Source organism: Nerophis lumbriciformis, linkage group LG18 (genome assembly GCF_033978685.3).
Source record: "Nerophis lumbriciformis linkage group LG18, RoL_Nlum_v2.1, whole genome shotgun sequence".
NCBI lineage: Eukaryota > Metazoa > Chordata > Actinopteri > Syngnathiformes > Syngnathidae > Nerophis > Nerophis lumbriciformis.
Genome location: NC_084565.2, coordinates 12276337 through 12297449, shown reverse-complemented (window position 1 = coordinate 12297449; position 21113 = coordinate 12276337). Strand labels below are relative to the sequence as shown.

The 21113-nt window shown below is 41.0% G+C and overlaps 1 protein-coding gene across 2 annotated transcripts in view; it reads right to left on the bottom strand.

The window, feature by feature from the left end:
• The window catches only part of arhgef25b (Rho guanine nucleotide exchange factor (GEF) 25b), a 90585-nt gene that overhangs the window by 45177 nt on the left and 24295 nt on the right, over nucleotides 1–21113 (bottom strand). For both annotated transcript variants that reach the window (XM_061977653.2, XM_061977652.2), the window contains 2 exons: nucleotides 7402–7661; nucleotides 7263–7337 (listed from right to left, as the gene is read on the bottom strand). In XM_061977653.2, the coding sequence (XP_061833637.2) occupies nucleotides 7263–7337; nucleotides 7402–7661 (335 nt within the window). The remainder of the gene's footprint in view (nucleotides 1–7262; nucleotides 7338–7401; nucleotides 7662–21113) is intronic.

Sequence of the window (21113 nt, the reverse complement as noted above, 5' to 3'; positions counted from 1 at the left end):
TGAAGTGTGCACATTATTCCCAGACGTTCGAAGGCCACATTAAATGACGTGTCGGACCGGATCTGGGCCCTGGGGCCTTGAGTTTGACACATGTGCTCTAAACAATCAATAGCATGAATCCTTAATCCTTTTGTTATTCCCATTAGTTCACCCTGAATCTTAACCCCGACTCTATTTTTTTTTTTAAGCACGAATGCCGTCCAACATCCCTCTGCCAGCTCCTCAACTTTGCCTCCAGGCCTCCTCTTCTAACGTCGGACTTCCGACTCTGCTTGATTACATCCAGATGCTGTGCAGAAAAGCCGCAGGATTGATGGGACTCCCCGTAAAGCAAGTAGAGTTTAGGGTTTCCAGACACAGGTGAAACATGCAAGTATTTGGCACAGATAGCGGCAGGCACATTATGAGCAAAATATGAGGTCTATCCCCGTGTGTGTGTGTAATTCCTGTGTGGGTTTCCATAAATCATCATCAAGACATGATGGCTGAATAACTAAGCACTTTGAGCTCGCAAATGTGACATTTCTTTGGTCCGTGCAGCACCGTTCTACAGAATTTCATGGAAAACGGTTTCGCATTTTTAGAATAATCCCACAAAGTATTTAGTACAGGGGTGTCAAGCCGGATTAGGCCCACGAACAGTTTTGATTCTGCAAGATAAGTTTGCAAAGTATGAAAAATGAGCTGCAATTTTTCATGGAAGAAACTGCTGTTCTAAATAAATCCACTGGATGTCGCAATAGCACTGTTAGCATCCTCTTTGGTGAGTGATCCGGAACAACAGAAGAAGAAGAAGACAAGGAATGGGGTCAGTGCATACTTGCCAACCCTCCCGGATTTTCCGGGAGACTCCCGAAATTCAGCGCCTCTCCCGAAAACCTCCCGGGACAAATTTTCTCCCGAAAATCTCCCGAAATTCAGGCGGAGCTGGAGGCCACGCCCCCTCCAGCTCCATGCGGACCTGAGTCCGCTTTCCCACAATATAAAGAACGTCTACAGTAAAGCAGTTTGTCTGCCGTAAACAGCAATGTTGTGACACTCTTAAACAGGACAATACTGCCATCTAGTGCATTTGATGAAAGCACTTTTGTGCGTGCCACACAGCAATGCATCATCAGAGAGGGTGTTCAGCATGGTTAGAAAGATAGTGACAGAGAATAGAACAAGGATGGACAATTCAACCCTTAACTCAACAATGAGTAGATGAGTGTTATGTGTGTGTATACGTGTAAATAAATGAACACTGAAATTCAAGTATTTCTTTTATTTATATATATATATATATATATATATATATATATATATATATATATATATATATATATATATATAACTAGAATTCACTGAAAGTCCATTATTTCTTATATATATACAGGTAAAAGCCAGTAAATTAGAATATTTTGAAAAACTTGATTTATTTCAGTAATTGCATTCAAAAGGTGTAACTTGTACATTATATGTATTCATTGCACACAGACTGATGCATTCAAATGTTTATTTCATTTAATTTTGATGATTTGAAGTGGCAACAAATGAAAATCCAAAATTCCGTGTGTCACAAAATTAGAATATTACTTAAGGCTAATACAAAAAAGGGATTTTTAGAAATGTTGGCCAACTGAAAAGTATGAAAATGAAAAATATGAGCATGTGCAATACTCAATACTTGGTTGGAGCTCCTTTTGCCTCAATTACTGCGTTAATGCGGCGTGGCATGGAGTCGATGAGTTTCTGGCACTGCTCAGGTGTTATGAGAGCCCAGGTTGCTCTGATAGTGGCCTTCAACTCTTCTGCGTTTTTGGGTCTGGCATTCTGCATCTTCCTTTTCACAATACCCCACAGATTTTCTATGGGGCTAAGGTCAGGGGAGTTGGCGGGCCAATTTAGAACAGAAATACCATGGTCCGTAAACCAGGCACGGGTAGATTTTGCGCTGTGTGCAGGCGCCAAGTCCTGTTGGAACTTGAAATCTCCATCTCCATAGAGCAGGTCAGCAGCAGGAAGCATGAAGTGCTCTAAAACTTGCTGGTAGACGGCTGCGTTGACCCTGGATCTCAGGAAACAGAGTGGACCGACACCAGCAGATGACATGGCACCCCAAACCATCACTGATGGTGGAAACTTTACACTAGACTTCAGGCAACGTGGATCCTGTGCCTCTCCTGTCTTCCTCCAGACTCTGGGACCTCGATTTCCAAAGGAAATGCAAAATTTGCATGGTTGGGTGATGGTTTGGGGTGCCATGTCATCTGCTGGTGTCGGTCCACTCTGTTTCCTGAGATCCAGGGTCAACGCAGCCGTCTACCAGCAAGTTTTAGAGCACTTCATGCTTCCTGCTGCTGACCTGCTCTATGGAGATGGAGATTTCAAGTTCCAACAGGACTTGGCGCCTGCACACAGCGCAAAATCTACCCGTGCCTGGTTTACGGACCATGGTATTTCTGTTCTAAATTGGCCCGCCAACTCCCCTGACCTTAGCCCCATAGAAAATCTGTGGGGTATTGTGAAAAGGAAGATGCAGAATGCCAGACCCAAAAACGCAGAAGAGTTGAAGGCCACTATCAGAGCAACCTGGGCTCTCATAACACCTGAGCAGTGCCAGAAACTCATCGACTCCATGCCACGCCGCATTAACGCAGTAATTGAGGCAAAAGGAGCTCCAACCAAGTATTGAGTATTGCACATGCTCATATTTTTCATTTTCATACTTTTCAGTTGGCCAACATTTCTAAAAATCCCTTTTTTGTATTAGCCTTAAGTAATATTCTAATTTTGTGACACACGGAATTTTGGATTTTCATTTGTTGCCACTTCAAATCATCAAAATTAAATGAAATAAACATTTGAATGCATCAGTCTGTGTGCAATGAATAAATATAATGTACAAGTTACACCTTTTGAATGCAATTACTGAAATAAATCAAGTTTTTCAAAATATTCTAATTTACTGGCTTTTACCTGTGTATATATATATATATATATATATATATATATATATATATATATATATACATCCATCCATCCATCCATCCATTTACTACTGCTTATTCCCTTCGGGGTCGCGGGGATATATATATATATATATATATATATATATATATATATATATATATATATATGTATGAAATACTTGACTTGGTGAATTCTAGCTGTAAATATACTCCTCCCCTCTTAACCACGCCCCCAACCACGCCCCTGCCCCAACCACGCCCCCCGCACCCACCCCCCACCTCCCGAAATTGTAAGTCTCAAGGTTGGCAAGTATGGGTCAGTGTCATCATAACAATTTTGGCGCCGTCCCCTTCTATTTTTTTTTTTTTAAATATCCAGAGACATGGAAAGTGACACGTTTTAGTTATCTATCGCACCGTTTTTTAACCTTTTTTGAGCCGTTGCACATTTTTTTCCATTGAAAAAATCTAGAGGCACACCACCAGCAGAAATCATTAAAGGGGAACATTATCACAATTTCAGAAGGGTTCAAACCATTAAAAATCAGTTCCCAGTGGCTTATTTTATTTTTCGAAGTTTTTTTCAAAATTTTACCCATCACGCAATATCCCTAAAAAAAGCTTCAAAGTGCCTGATTTTAACCATCGTTATATACACCCGTCCATTTTCCTGTGACGTCACATAGTGAAGCCAACACAAACAAACATGGCGCATAGAACAGCAAGCTATAGCGACATTAGCTCGGATTCAGACTCGGATTCAACAGATTACGCATGTATTGAAATGGATGGTTGTAGTGTGGAGGCAGGTAGCGAAAACCAAATTGAAGAAGAAACTGAAGCTATTGAGCCATATCGGTTTGAACCGTATGCAAGCGAAACCGACAAAAACGACACGACAGCCAGCGACACGGGAGAAAGCGAGGACGAATTCGGCGATCGCCTTCTAACCAACGATTGGTATGTGTTTGTTTTTAAGTGTTGTAATGTTTTTAAGCTAAATTATTGGTAAACACAGTTTATGTATAATAATTTACGTAAAACCGCGAGTAATGAATAAAGTTTTCATCAATTAATATATTCTGTAGACATACCCTCATCCGCTCTCTTTTCCTGAAAGCTGATCTGTCCAGTTTTGGAGTTGATGTCAGCAGGCCAGGGAAGCTAGGGTTGATATTCTTCTCTTGATCATCTTCGGTGGCTTAAGGGACGGTGTGAGCCAAGACATCCAGGGGGTTTAGCTCGCTCGTCTGCGGGAACAAACTGCCGCCATTGCTTGCCGTGCTACCGAGGCCCTTTGTCCCTGAATTGCTCACACACTCCGGCAGATTCAATGGGGGTCTGGCGGCAGATTTCTTTGACTTTATCGTTGGAAATGCATCTGCTTTGAGTGTCGCAGGATATCCACACATTCTTGCCATCTCTGGCGTAGCATAGCTTTCGTCGGTAAAGTGTGCGGAACAAACGACTGACCATTTTCGTCGGCTTTCCCCACACCCTCGTATTTTGAACACATTTCGTCCAATTTCTTGCCACTTTGGCATCTTTGGGCCACTGGTGCAACTTGAATCCGTCCCTGTTCGTGTTGTTACACCCTCCGACAACACACCGACGAGGCATGATGTCTCCAAGGTACTGGATTGCTTCCCGATGTGACGTCACAACGTGACGTCATCGCTCCGAGAGCGAATAATAGAAAGGCGTTTAATTGGCCAAAATTCACCCATTTAGAGTTCGGAAATCGGTTAAAAAAATATATGGTCTTTTTTCTGCAACATCAAAGTATATATTGACGCTTACATAGGTCTGGTGATAATGTTCCCCTTTAAAAAAATTAAACTCAGTAGTCGATATTGACAGTAAAAAGTCGTTCTCGCAATTGTTGGATATGAATTTAAAGCATAACCAAGCATGCATCACTATAGCTCTTGTCTCAAAGTAGGTGTACTGTCACCACCTGTCACATCACACCCTGACTTATTTAGAGTTTTATGCTGTTTTCTTGTGTGTAGTGTTTTAGTTCTTGTCTTGCGCTCCTATTTTGGTGGCTTTTTCTCTTTTTTTTGTATTTTCCTGTAGCAGTTTCATGTCTTCCATGCATCTACTTTGTTTTAGCAATCAAGACTATTTCAGTGGTTTTTATCCTTCTTCGTGGGGACATTGTTGATTGTCATGTCATGTTCGGATGTACATTGTGGACGCCGTCTTTGCTCCGCAGTAAGTTTTTACTGTCGTCCAGCATTCTGCTTTTGTTTTATTCGCAGCCAGTTCAGTTTTAGTTTCGTTCTGCATAGTGTCGGAGGCAGATATTTACATATATCCGAATTTTAGTGTTACTTATTTTCTTTCATAGTCATATTTGAAAACAGCTTGTGTTTTCCATTTTATTTTCTTTCTTTTTCTCTGCAAGTAAACTGTGTGTGTTAACCTTGAATTCTTTGGAATGTGTTTTGACTAGGGAGACGATGTGCATGTGTTTTGACTAGGGAGAGGGGAGAGGAGAGAGGGTTTTGGGGTTGGGAGGACAGACCATTTTAGCGGGGTGATCCGAATGTTCTATGCTGTTTCTCCATCCATCCATCCATCTTCTTCCGCTTATCCGAGGTCGGGTCGCGGGGGCAGCAGCCTAAGCAGGGAAGCCCAGACTTCCCTCTCCCCCAGCCACTTCGTCCAGCTCCTCCCGAGGCGTTCCCAGGCCAGCCGGGAGACATAGTCTTCCCAATGTGTCCTGGGTCTTCCCCATGGCCTCCTACCGGTCGGACGTGCCCTAAACACCTCCCGAGGGAGGCGATCGGGTGGCATCCTGACCAGATGCCCGAACCACCTCATCTGGCTCCTCTCGATGTGGAGGAGCAGCGGCTTTACTTTGAGCTCCCCCCGGATGACAGAGCTTCTCACCCTATCTCTAAGGGAGAGCCCTGCCACCCGGCGGAGGAAACTCATTTCGGCCGCTTGTACCCGTGATCTTGTCCTTTCGGTCATAACCCAAAGCTCATGACCATAGGTGAGGATGGGAACGTAGATCGACCGGTAAATTGAGAGCTTTACCTTCCGGCTCAGCTCCTTCTTCACCACAACGGATCGATACAGCGTCCGCATTACTGAAGATGCCGCACCGATCCGCCTGACGATCTCACAATCCACTCTTCCTCCACTCGTGAACAAGACTCCGAGGTACTTGAACTCCTCCACTTGGGGCAGGGTCTCCTCCCCAACCCGAAGATGGCATTCCACCCTTTTCCGGGCGAGAACCATGGACTCGGACTTGGAGGTGCTGATTCTCATCCCAGTCGCTTCACACTCGGCTGCGAACCGATCCAGCGAGAGCTGAAGATCCTGGCCAGATGAAGCCATCAGGACCACATCATCTGCAAACAGCAGAGACCTAATCCTGCAGCCACCAAACCAGATCCCCTCAACGCCTTGACTGCGCCTAGAAATTCTGTCCATAAAAGTTATGAACAGAATCGGAGACAAAGGGCAGCCTTGGCGGAGTCCAACCCTCACTGGAAACGTGTCCGACTTACTGCCGGCAATGCGGACCAAGCTCTGACACTGATCATACAGGGAGCGGACCGCCAAAATCAGACAGTCCGATACCCCATACTCTCTGAGCACTCCACACAGGACTTCCCGAGGGACACGGTCGAATGCCTTCTCCAAGTCCACAAAACACATGTAGACTGGTTGGGCAAACTCCCATGCACCCTCAAGGACCCTGCCGAGAGTATAGAGCTGGTCCACAGTTCCACGACCAGGACGAAAACCACACTGTTCCTCCTGAATCCGAGGTTCGACTATCCGGCGTAGCAGATATACTGTGAAAGTATATCTGCAAAGCTTTGCAAATATATTACAAAATACCTATTCTGTCTCTGGTGGTTTTTCAACTCAGCTTTAAGTGTCGTAAAGAGCTTGGGAGCGACTTGTGACTTGAATTCCCTGGGAGGAACAACTGGTCCAAAACGCAACAATTGCCTTCCCTAAGCTTCAATGTCTTTTCTTAGGGGCACTCACCTTTTGTTTATTTTTGGTTTAAGAATTAGACACCTTTTTACCTGCACGCTGCCTCCCGCTGTTCCCGACATCTACAAAGCAATTAGCTACCGGCTGCCACCTACTGATATGGAAGAGTATTACACGGTTACTCTGCCAAGCTTTTTTTCACAGTGGTTGAAAAACGCAGGTTTAAGGAATTGAATCGCTAAGCAGAATCAAAAGTGGAATTGGAACTGGAAAAATCTTATCAATTGTCACTTTTTTGACAGTATGCATGGTATGTTTGTGTGAATTAAATGTGTTTTCCCTTACAAGATTAAATGCATCGCCGCCTTGCAGAAGGTCCGAAAGGTGACGCTGACAAGAAGACGAAGCTCCTGGACACACCTGTACGGGAAGAACACAATGTTTTATTTGAGTGAAGAACCGGTGTTCGCTGAAATAAACTCACCATATCTGCCGAGGGTGGGGCGGTGTAGTCGTCGTCACGCACGTCCAAAGAGCGCGCTCGGCTGTGGGAAAGGAGCGAAGGCGCCCGCCCCGCTTCTCCTCTGGCGTCAGAGCTGAGCTTGCGGACCGGACTGGTGAGCCACTTCTTCAAGGTGCTGACGGGGCGCCGTGATCCTCCCGAGCTGGGGCTGGAGCTGCCGGAGGGCTGGCGGGCCACCGGGCTAATGGTACCGTCGATGGTCGCCACGGAGTACGACTCGGCTGCGGAGGAAAACCAAACATGTGAATTGTGAGATTGTGTCCTCTCGGGGTCAGGAGCCTCAGACAAAAATGTTCAATTTCCTGTGCTGAGCCCCCGAACTGAAACGTTAGTCACTGCGAGCGCCGTAGCCTTCGCTGCAAATGTCGGATTACAAATCTGCTCTAATGGAGGAGAGCCTCCGAATCTCAAGTGGAAATTCCATCCTTTATTTGGACTGTACATATTTGTCACACACGGTGACAACATCACACGTTAAATGGACAAGCAGCTCTTTTTTCTGCAGCTCAATTTGTATTCAGTGCATTGGCGCCGGTACCGTGGGTGCATGCCGAGCACCCACGTGGGATTGATGACAACTTTCAATCTTGAAATTAATTTTTGAATAATCAATCTTGTTGTAATTAATTATGTGGCGAGCTTGGTCTGTTTTACAAACCCCGTTTCCATATGAGTTGGGAAATTGTGTTAGATGTAAATATAAACGGTATACAATGATTTGCAAATCATTTTCAACCCATATTCAATTGAATGCACTATAAAGACAAGATATTTGATGTTTTATTTTTTTTTTCAAATAATAATTAACTTAGAATTTCATGGCTGCAACACGTGCCAAAGTAGTTGGGAAAGGGCATGTTCACCACTGTGTTACATCACCTTTTCTTTTAACAACACTCAGTAAACGTTTGGGAACTGAGGAGACACATTTTTGAAGCTGCTCAGGTGGAATTATTTCCCATTCTTGCTTGATGTACAGCTTAAGTTGTTCAACAGTCCGGGGGTCTCTATTGTGGTATTTTAGGCTTCATAATGCGCCACACATTTTCAATGGGAGACAGGTCTGGACTGCAGGCAGGCCAGTCTAGTACCCGCACTCTTTTACTATGAAGCCACGTTGATGTAACACGTGGCTTGGCACTGTCTTGCTGAAATAAGCAGGGGCGTCCATGGTAACGTTGCTTGGATGGCAACATATGTTGCTCCAAAACCTGTATGTACCTTTCAGCATTAATGGCGCCTTCACAGATGTGTAAGTTACCCATGTCTTGGGCACTAATACACCCCCATACCATCACACATGCTGCCTTTTACACTTTGCGCCTATAACAATCCGGATGGTTCTTTTCCTCTTTGGTCCGGAGGACACGACGTCCACAGTTTCCAAAAACAATTTGAAATGTGGACTCGTCAGACCACAGAACACTTTTCCACTTTGTATCAGTCCATCTTAGATGAGCTCAGGCCCAGCGAAGCCGACGGCGTTTCTGGGTGTTGTTGATAAACGGTTTTCGCCTTGCATAGGAGAGTTTTAACTTGCCCTTACAGATGTAGCGACCAACTGTAGTTACTGACAGTGGGTTTCTGAAGTATTCCTGAGCCCATGTGGTGATATCCTTTACACACTGATGTCGCTTGTTGATGCAGTACAGCCTGAGGGATCGAAGGTCACGGGCTTAGCTGCTTACGTGCAGTGATTTCTCCACATTCTCTGAACCCTTTGATGATATTACGGACCGTAGATGGTGAAATCCCTAAATTCCTTGCAATAGCTGCTTGAGAAAAGGTTTTCTTAAACTGTTCAACAATTTGCTCACGCATTTGTTGACAAAGTGGTGACCCTCGCCCCATCCTTGTTTGTGAATGACTGAGCATTTCATGGAATCTACTTTTATACCCAATCATGGCACCCACCTGTTCCCAATTTGCCTGTTCACCTGTGGGATGTTCCAAATAAGTGTTTGATGAGCATTCCTCAACTTTATCAGTATTTATTGCCACTTTTCCCAACTTCTTTGTCACGTGTTGCTGGCATCAAATTCTAAAGTTAATGATTATTTGCACCAAAAAAAAATGTTTATGAGTTTGAACATCAAATATGTTGTCTTTGTAGCATATTCAACTGAATATGGGTTGAAAAAGACTTGCAAATCATTGTATTCCGTTTATATTTACATCTAACACAATTTCCCAACTCATATGGAAACGGGGTTTGTATTTAATACAAAAGTCACAAATCATATGCCCTCCCGGTAACAGTTATAGATGCTACCTCAGTAGAAGCATTGAAGTCCCATCTTAAAACTCATTTGTATACTCTAGCCTTTAAATAGACCCCCCTTTTAGGCCAGTTGATCTGCCGTTTCTTTTCTGCTCTGCCCCCCTCTCCTTTGTGGAGGGGTGGGGCACAGACGAAGCGTGAGCTGTCCAAATTTGACTTCTGCTTGACTTTAACACAAATGCAGCGTGACCTTCAAGTTAATATAAAAAGTCGCCCCCGAGGGACATGTTTTTGCGCTTACACCTTTATCTGACCATCATGCAAGCCCGGTCCTTTTTTTAATAGCGTGGATTCATTCCTTGGAGACTGAAAAAAAAAGCCAAATATTCTATATCGGTGAGTTCCTGATAGAATCGACTGGAGAATCTACAGTAAAGCTCTTCAAAAGTAAGCGTAACAAATAAACACAAATGCACTTTTGTCCCTTACTTTGATAGTTTTGACAGGACGGTTTACTCCAAGTTTTCCATCCAATGTGGAATACACACTATATTGTATACATATAGTACTGACTACTGTATATTAATACACACTATATTGTATACATATAGTACTGACTACTGTATATTAATACACACTATATTGTATACATATAGTACCGACTACTGTATATTAATACACACTATATTGTATACATATAGTACCGACTACTGTATATTAATACACACTATATTGTATACATATAGTACTGATTACTGTATATTAATACACACTATGTTGTATACATATAGTACTGACTACTGTATATTAATACACACTATATTGTATACATATAGTACTGACTACTGTATATTAATACACACTATATTGTATACATATAGTACTGACTACTGTATATTAATACACACTATATTGTATACATATAGTACTGACAACTGTATATTAATACACACTATATTGTATACATCAGTGACGTGCAGTCACTAGAGGCAGGTGAGGCGGGGCCTCACCTGCCATCATGGAAAGAAAAAAAATGTAAAAAGATAAAAAGATATATTAAATTGTTAAATGTATCCAGTGATTATACTATAAAATTATTTTCCATTTAACTTCACCAGTTTTAGATTATTTTTATTCAAAATCGCTGAATTTTCACATTTGCCGTTCAAATACTGAGAAGAGACGGTGCGGTGAACAGCAGCCAGTCGAGGCACGTCACTCAGTGCCTCAACATGGACGGACTCGGCTAACTGCTGGTCTGCTGTGCAGTGAGACCGTATTGCTATATGAACTATATTATACATTTCCATAGTTTAGATAGCTGAGGTATATAATGTACAGTGTATTTTGTCAACAACTGTATGTGTGTAACGTATTTCTTGTGCTGAGCGATCATAAAACGCCTCCTGCACCCCCGCCGTAGAATTTGCACCCCCTGACGGGAGTGTTATATCAACTAAAGCCCACACTTAAACTTTCCACGTGCAAGATTTAATCTATTTAAAAAAGTTATTTCATAAGAAGCCAAAAAGTGCAAAAACAATCATGTTGGTGTTGGAGGAGTTGTGAATGACTGCAGGGCCACAACATTAGGTACACCTGCAGACTGCAGGTGTACCTAATTCACAAATCCTCCAACACGAACATTATTGTTTTTGCACTTTTCGGCTTCTTATTAAATAACTTTTGTAACCTATTTTCATGGGCTTTCCTCTTTGTGATGTTAAGTTCCTGTTATGCGCTGTTATACAGTATATGCCAGGGGTCCTCAAGTACAAATCTTGAAGGTCCACAAATGTTTTTTTGAAACAGGCTGGGTCCGTTTATTATCGGTCAAGCTTATATAGTAGCAGGAGGTAGGTAGTAGTTTAACATTTTCTTAAAATTAACAAAAATAAAATAAATATCCAATAAAATACATGAAAGATTTTCTTTGAAAAAAAATAAATAAGAACTTAAATAAAACTTTCAGTTTTAACAAAAAATAAATACTTTTAAACACAACCCTCCTATCCCTGGTAAACAAATGATCTCAGCAGATCTCATTCATGTGCAAATATAACTATGGTACAGTACATCCCCATTGTGTAAAACACAGCTGCTCAATGGGAGAATTGGGCTCTTGGGGTTGAAACCAAGACTTTGAACTTTGGCACAAAACATTTGATGATCATTGCCACTGAATAAATCCAGGCCAGTGTCATTAAGTACACTTCTCTGAAATCATGAGAAGTGTACTCATGATTTCAGAGTACACTTCTCCAAGACTTGCACAAAGGACAGACTGGTGGATTATGCAGTGATAAGATATCAGGCCAGGGTGGTGTTCTCTCAGATGCGGAACCAGTCCCTTCTTTCTCCCCAACATGGCTGGAGCTCCATCAGTAGCAATGGACACAACTTTCTTCAGATCTATCCCTTTTTCATTCAGCATTTCTGATATTGCTTTATAGATGTATTCTCCCCTTGTTTGTCCACTGAGGTTTGCTAGGCTCAAAACATCTTCAATAAACTCCCCCTTTTCCTCATCATAATACCTCACAAACACCAACAACTGAGCATTGTCAGTGGTGTCAGTGGACTCATCCACTGCTAGGGATATGCACTCTGCGATTTTTTTATCATCACAAAGCTGCTTGGACAAATCACCAGCCAGTATTTCAGCACGTCTGGTAGCTGTGGCATCAGAGAGTGGGATTTGATTTATTTTAGCTGTCATTTCCTCCTTTTCTTTGCCTTCAAACATGGCACCCATCACTTCAGTCAAGCATTATTTAATTATTTCTGCATCAGAGAATGACTTCTTGTGTTTACCCAAAACCCATGTTGCTATTTGTTTTTGTGTCATAGATTTAACAAAAATCTTGCTTGATGTTTCATATGACTTTTTCAGCCTCGTGATTTCTTTTTTTCTTAGCTCTGAATCATGAGGAAATGTCTCTTCAAATTCGCGGTGCTCTTTCAGATAGTGACGTTTCAGATTTTCACTTTTCACCAGAGCAACAGCACTGTTGCATATTAGACACATTGGTCTGGTACTTGCAGTAGGTAGGATGAAACATATTGCTCTGTCCATTCTTCCTTGAAACGTCGGTTTTCCCTGCCCACCTTTCTTTTACCAGCCTGAGCCAACTTGGAGCTTGCCATTGTGATTTGATTCACATTCAGTGACTGACGAGTGAACAGTTAGCGAAGTAGCGATACGAGACAACTGTGTGCCTGCAGCGAAAGGTTCCATGCACTGTACACATGTGTATGACCCAGGTGGTAACAGCCTATCAGCGCGTCATTGTGATAGAGATGACAACCCATACCCCGGAATCAGCCAATCAGAGTGGCGTTCTCTCGCTCTTACTCCGTCTCTCTCTCTCTTTCTCTCTCTGAGAGAGAGAGAGAGAGAGAGAGAGAGAGACAGGGAGAGAGAGAGAAAGAGAGAGACGGAGTGAGTAAGACAAGGAGAAGTGTAAACGAAACGTGGAGATATTTGACTAAAAACAACAAAGAACGTTGACTTGCGCTAGCGATAACTCAAAGATGAATCCAATTATTATATTTTTTTATAATAATTATAATTATAATAATTTAAAAAAAAAAAAAAAAAAAAATTTTTTTTTTTTTTTTTTTTTTTTAACTATAATTCGTGCTAGGTCCGGACGGACACGTCGCTGGGTCCGGACATGGACCGCGGTCCGCCTGTTAAGGATCCCTGGTATATGCCTTGAGCTCTTATTTTGAAGGCGCTAAGAGCAGAAGTGATGTCACGTTTTTTTTGAAAGAAGGTAAATAAAATGGTCCTCGTGTAAACTGGAGCCTCCGTGTTTGTTATTTTGTAGTTTCATACAGTATAGGCGACATTTATAAACCCTCGGTTACACTTTTTTAAATAGATTCAATCTTGCACGTGGAAAGTTGAAGTGAGGGCTTTAGTTGTGGACTTCATTTCTAAGTAAAGGTAAGACCATAATAACGTTTTTTTTAATTAAATGTGCTTTTTTGTGTGCTACAGTTTGTATGTGTAAAGTTAAAGTTAAGTTAAAGTACCAATGATTGTCACACACACACTAGGTGTAATGAAATGTGTCCTCTGCATTTGACCCATCCCCTTGTTCACCCCCTGGGAGGTGAGGGGAGCAGTGGGCAGTAGCGGCGCCGCGCCCGGGAATAATTGTTGGTGATTTAACCCCCAATTCCAAGCCTTGATGCTGAGTGCCAAGCAGGGAAGAATGCTGGTATGAACTTTTAAACATAACCCGTTAACTGCTGCCAATCAAATGGTGAATAAGATACTCTTTAGGGTTCATATGTTTGTAAATCTGACTGTGATGAAGTCAGTGCCTCACCAGCCATCACTGATTAATACACACTATATTGTATACATATAGTACCGACTACTGTATATTAATACACACTATATTGTATACATATAGTACCGACTACTGTATATTAATACACACTATTAACTACTGGTCACCTTTGGTATTAAAACAATGACCCTAAATGGTGTGTGAGGGTCAGAGTGACGTCCGAATCGCCACTGAGGAGCAAGCCTGTGCTTTTTTTGACATGCTTATGCAAAAGGTCATTTTCCCACAGAGCAACAGCTGGACTTCCATCGGGACGCTGGACTGTCAATCAGAGCCTGCAGGCGGCACCAGAGAAGGTATTATATTAAGGCAGGGGTCGGCAACCCAAAATGTTAAAAGAGACATATTGGACCAAAAATACCAACGAAAAAAAAATCTGTCTGGAGCCGCAAAAAATTAAAAACCTTATACAAGTCTTATAATGCAGGCAACACATGATGGAAGTGTCTATATTAGCCTACTATCAAAGGCTGACAAATCCTCGTTGACAGAAATGTAGTATTTACTCTACACATTTTTGCAACATTGGAAATCATTAGTAAAATGGAGGCTTCTCACAGGATGAGAAGTTACTGGTTTTGAATGGCCAAAGGTAGAGATGTTTGTCTCTAAGTTTAAGGAAACGGCAGGCTGTTTTCTTCTAATGGATTTATTACACTCTTTGCAAGCCGGGTAACATTTGCTGTGGTCTGGAACAACATGGCACACAAACAACTATCAGACATTAGACTTCCTTTTTATTGTCATTCAAATTTGAACTTTACAGTACAGATCCATCCATCCATCCATTTTCTACCGCTTATTCCCTTCGGGGTCGCGGGGGGCGCTGGAGCCTATCTCATCTACAATCGGGCGGAAGGCGGTGTACACCCTGGACAAGTCGCCACCTCATCGCAGGGCCAACACAGATAGACAGATGAATCGGTTTCTAAAAAAATAATCGTAATCTATTTTAAATACTCACTTAGTTCAATGCGAAATTAAATCAAATTAGGGCTGCAGGTATTGATTTAATTTAGTAACCGATGCATATTTTAGGAGAAATTGTTGAAATAAAAACTTCTCTCGTGTGTGCGCTATTGCAGTGACCATGCAGAAAATATATCCACGTATTTAAAGTTCTGGGCACCCTATAAGACCGAGATTTGATCAATTGTTATCAGTTACACTCATTAAACAATTAATCAAAGCAACAAAATATATATTTAAGCTTTGTTCTAATTGAATTAATCTATTTAATAGATTACTCGTTGCAGCCTGAAATCCAACAGATAAGAGCGAAATTTTGTCATGTCTGTGTAATCATGTTTTGTCTTAGTCATGTTTTGTTTAGTTATTGGACTCTTTAGTTTCTGGCTTTTCACTCCCTTGTCTTGTGTCCATGATTACCCATTAGTTTCACCTGTTCCACGTTTGGACTCATTGTGCACTCTTGTTTATCACCATAGCAACCCATTAGTTTTCACCTGTCACGTCACGCACCTGTTTCACGTTTTGAGTCACGCACCTGTTTTCGTTAATCATGTCTGTAGTATTTAAGTTCAGTGTTTTCAGTTTGTCTTTCTGGTGACATCTCCACATTTATGCTTCTGCACATTTCTGACTCTTTTTTTCATGTCCATCGTTCACGCTGCTCCTTTTTGTCCACGCCAAGTAAGTTTTGTTTATTATTGCCACAGTTAGTGTTTTTTGTTGTTCATAGTTTTTGCCTTTGTGCAAGTATTTGGTTTCATAGTTTGTTCTCCGCCATTGTGCGTGCCTTTTGTTTACTTCCTTGTTTTGTATTTATAGTGTTTAAATAAAAATGTACCTGCATTCCCGTCTCGCCTGAGCCAACTTTCCGTTGCCTTCGAGAAAAACTAAACCCCAGGACCAAGTCATGACAAATTTCATTTCATTAGCTCATGGTAGTGCAGGATAAAAAAAAGCAATAAGGTGCAATATTACATACAGGTAATGTGTCATGAGTATTATCCATATTATCGGCCGATAAATGCTTTAAAATGTAATATCGGAAATTATGGGTATCGGTTTCAAAAAGTAAAATTAATGACTTTTTAAAACGCCGCTGTACGGAGCGGTACATATCCGGTAAAACACGGACGTAGGGCATACTTGCCAACCCTCCCGAATTTCATTGCCCCTCCCAAAAATCTCCCGGGGCAACCATTCTCCCGAATTTCTACCGATTTCCACCCGGACAATAATATTGGGGGCGTGCCTTAAAGGCACTGCCTTTAGCGTCCTCTACAGCCTGTCGTCACGTCCACTTTTCTTTCATACAAACATCGTGCCGGCACTGTCACATAATATATGCGGCTTTTACACACACTTAAGTGAATGCAAGGCATACTTGATCACCAGCCATACAGGTCACACTGAGGGTGGCCGTATAAACAACTTTAACACTGTTACAAATATGTGCCACACTGTGAACCCACACCAATTGTGTCAATTGTCTTGTGTCATGTTTGTGTCTCCTCTCAATTGCTCTGTTTATTGCAGTTCTGAATGTTGCTGGGTCGGGTTTGGTTTCGGAATTGCATTATTATGGAAATTGTTGTGTATTGTTTTGTTGGATTGATTAAAAAAAATAAAATAAAAAAGTTCTTAAACTGTTCGACAATTTTCTCACGTACTTGTTGACAAAGTGGTGACCCTCGCCCCGTCCTTGTTTGTGAATGACTGAGCATTTCATGGAAGCTGCTTTTATACCCAATCATGGCACCCACCTGTTCCCAATTAGCCTGTTCACCAGTGGGATGTTCCAAATAAGTCTTTGATGAGCATTCCTCAACTTTATCAGTCTTTTTTGCCACGTGTGCCAGCTTTTTTTTAAACACGTTGCAGGCATCAAATTCCAAAATGAGCTAATATTTGCAATTAATAAGACATTTTTCCAGTATCTTGTCTTTGCAGTCTATTCAATTGAACGTAGGTTGAAAAGGATTTGTAAATCATTGTATTCTGTTTTTATTTACCATTTACACAACGTGCCAACTTCACTGCTTTTGGGGTTTGTAAAGTACATGATTTTTAGGGTGAAACATACATAATTATCTAAAATGCCAGCATAAAACATCAGCAGGTACACTGCAAAGTTAGTGTTCAAAAACAAGAAAAAAATAACACAAAAATGAGGGGTATTTTACTTGAACTAAGCAAAATTATCTTCCAATAGAACAAGAAAATTTGGCTTGTCAAGACTTTCCAAAACAAGTAAAATTAGCTAACCTCAATGAACCCAAAAATAGCTTAAAATAAGTATATTCTCACTAATAACAAGTGCACTTTTCTTGGTAGGAAAATAAAAAAAGAGACCTTTTTGCTCAATATGTTGAAAAATATTCTTAAATGCTAGTGCCATTATCTTGACATAATGATATGCGCTCGGCATTACATTTCTTGAAACCAGCAAACTTTAACTAAAAACTAATTTATTGTTCTTAATGGAAAGGCAACAAGGCAAGCGCTTGTTACTCTCGGGGTCTCCTAGCCACTCAGGCAAATCACATTGTCTAAAAATGCATTTTTCCATCGACAACATGACATCATCGCGCCAAGTGCGTGCTCTTTCAGTCAATTAGTGCGAATACAGGTAAAAGCCAGTAAATTAGAATATTTTGAAAAACTTGATTTATTTCAGTAATTGCATTCAAAAGGTGTAACTTGTACATTATATTTATTCATTGCACACAGACTGATGCATTCAAATGTTTATTTCATTTAATATTGATGATTTGAAGTGGCAACAAATGAAAATCCAAAATTCCGTGTGTCACAAAATTAGAATATTACTTAAGGCTAATACAAAAAAGGGATTTTTAGAAATGTTGGCCAACTGAAAAGTATGAAAATGAAAAATATGAGCATGTACAATACTCAATACTTGGTTGGAGCTCCTTTTGCGTCAATTACTGCGTTAATGCGGCGTGGCATGGAGTCGATGAGTTTCTGGCACTGCTCAGGTGTTATGAGAGCCCAGGTTGCTCTGATTGGCCTTCAACTCTTCTGCGTTTTTGGGTCTGGCATTCTGCATCTTCCTTTTCACAATACCCCACAGATTTTCTATGGGGCTAAGGTCAGGGGAGTTGGCGGGCCAATTTAGAACAGAAATACCATGGTCCGTAAACCAGGCACGGGTAGATTTTGCGCTGTGTGCAGGCGCCAAGTCCTGTTGGAACTTGAAATCTCCATCTCCATAGAGCAGGTCAGCAGCAGGAAGCATGAAGTGCTCTAAAACTTGCTGGTAGACGGCTGCGTTGACCCTGGATCTCTGGAAACAGAGTGGACCGACACCAGCAGATGACATGGCACCCCAAACCATCACCCAACCATGCAAATTTTGCATTTCCTTTGGAAATCGAGGTCCAGAGTCTGGAGGAAGACAGGAGAGGCACAGGATCCACGTTGCCTGAAGTCTAGTGTAAAGTTTCCACCATCAGTGATGGTTTGGGGTGCCATGTCATCTGCTGGTGTCGGTCCACTCTGTTTCCTGAGATCCAGGGTCAACGCAGCCGTCTACCAGCAAGTTTTAGAGCACTTCATGCTTCCTGCTGCTGACCTGCTCTATGGAGATGGAGATTTCAAGTTCCAACAGGACTTGGTGCCTGCACACAGCGCAAAATCTACCTGTGCCTGGTTTACGGACCATGGTATTTCTGTTCTAAATTGGCCCGCCAACTCCCCTGACCTTAGCCCCATAATAAATCTGTGGGGTATTTTGAAAAGGAAGATGCAGAATGCCAGACCCAAAAACGCAGAAGAGTTGAAGGCCACTATCAGAGCAACCTGGGCTCTCATAACACCTGAGCAGTGCCAGAAACTCATCGACTCCATGCCACGCCGCATTAACGCAGTAATTGAGGCAAAAGGAGCTCCAACCAAGTATTGAGTATTGTACATGCTCATATTTTTCATTTTCATACTTTTCAGTTGGCCAACATTTCTAAAAATCCCTTTTTTGTATTAGCCTTAAGTAATATTCTAATTTTGTGACACACGGAATTTTGGATTTTCATTTGTTGCCACTTCAAATCATCAAAATTAAATGAAATAAACATTTGAATGCATCAGTCTGTGTGCAATGAATAAATATAATGTACAAGTTACACCTTTTGAATGCAATTACTGAAATAAATCAAGTTTTTCAAAATATTCTAATTTACTGGCTTTTACCTGTATATACAGCCCGGCCCCCGGCCAAAACATTTTTAATTATAATTTTGAAGAATTTACCTGAATGTGCATGAACTATTTCTGTTCAAAATGGTTAGAAATGTCAAATGTTAAATGTTTAAATATTAATTGTTTCATTGAAAATAAAACAGCAAAATCCATATGGCTGTCATCTGTTTTAATTATGAGACACAATTGTGTCAAAGTCATGATTTTTTTTTTTTTTTCATGCTTGAAATAAGAAATGATTACTTTAAAAAAGTAGTTTTATACTTGTGAGTGTTGATGACACAGCTTTGCAACACTTGATATTCTAGTTTCAAGCATGTTTTACTCAATATAGGTCAGGGGTCGGCAACCCAAAATGTTGAAAGAGCCATATTGGACCAAAAATACAAAAACAAATCTGTCTGGAGCCGCAAAAAATTAAAAGCCATATTACATACAGATAGTGTGTCATGAGATATAAATTGAATCAAGAGGACTTAAAGGAAACTAAATGACCTCGAATATAGCTACAAATGAGGCATAATGATGCAATATGTATATATAGCTAGCCTAAATAGCATGTTAGCATCGATTAGCTTGCAGTCATGCAGTGACCAAATATGTCTGATTAGCACTCCACACAAGTCATTAACATCAACAAAACTCACCTTTCATGCACAACGTTAAAGGTTTTGTGGACAAAATGAGACAGAAAAAGAAGTGGCATAAAACACGTCCTAGAAAGTCGGAGAAAGTTATACATGTAAACAAACTATGGTGAGTTCAAAGACCGCCAAAATTAGTAGGACAAAACGGCGCTCACCAAATACTCGAATCAGTGAAGCATGTTTAATATAAACAGTGTGCTTTATAACAATTAGGGAGGTTTGTGTCATGTTTGTCCTCCTACAGAAACCGTATTAAAACAAAAAATAGATTTTTTTTCTTTTCTTTTTCCATTTTTCATACATTTTTAAAAAAGCTCCAGAGAGCCACTAGGGCGACGCTAAAGAGCCGCATGCGGCTCTAGAGCCACGGGTTGCCGACCCCTGATATAGGTCATCAAATCTCAGCAACAAGCTGTAATATCTTACCGAGATCATTTAGGAGCAAAACACTTAAAACAAGTAAAACACTCTAACATAAAATCTGCTTAGTGAGAAGAATTATCTTATCAGACAGAAAATAAGCAAATATCACCCTTATTTGACATATTTCATCTTACGTAGATTTCACTTTTTGCAGTGATAAGAAACATCTCTTACACAAAACAAGAATCTCGCACCTACACTCAGGGGCGTCACAAGCTTTTAAGGACAGGGGGGGGCTTAGCCCCCAGGAGATGCACAGGATGCGAGCGAATGTTACGCACGAGCACAAAACTTCACAAACGGCTAACAAAGACTTAGAAATTATTCATTGTTATTATTATTTTATTTTTTTTAAAGCACGGGACGAAATGAAATACTCCCCGGGACGATGGCTTTAACCATTTTTTTATTTTTATTTTTATGTATTTATTAATTTTACATTTTATATTAAATGTCTTGGTTTTTCCTCCCTCTGAAAATCCTATGAAATAACAAGCTATAATACACCAGCTATTAATGTAACAATACAATAAAACAAATATATTTAATGGTTTTTTTTTCATTATTTTATGTATATTACTTGATATAGATTCTACGAATGATGTGGGCATTTTTTATATGAACAAGTCCAAGGACCGCAGGCAAGGTCGCAGAGAAAATGCGGACTGGAGTTTGAGTGATGTGGGCATTTTCTATATGAACAAGTGGAATGGATTGGATACCGACACACTAAAGGGGCTCTCTACCTAACGCTATGAAGTGAGGAAACTGAGTGAATAATGACAGGTTATATGATTATTTAAACTCATATTTGGGCCACTTTATAATATG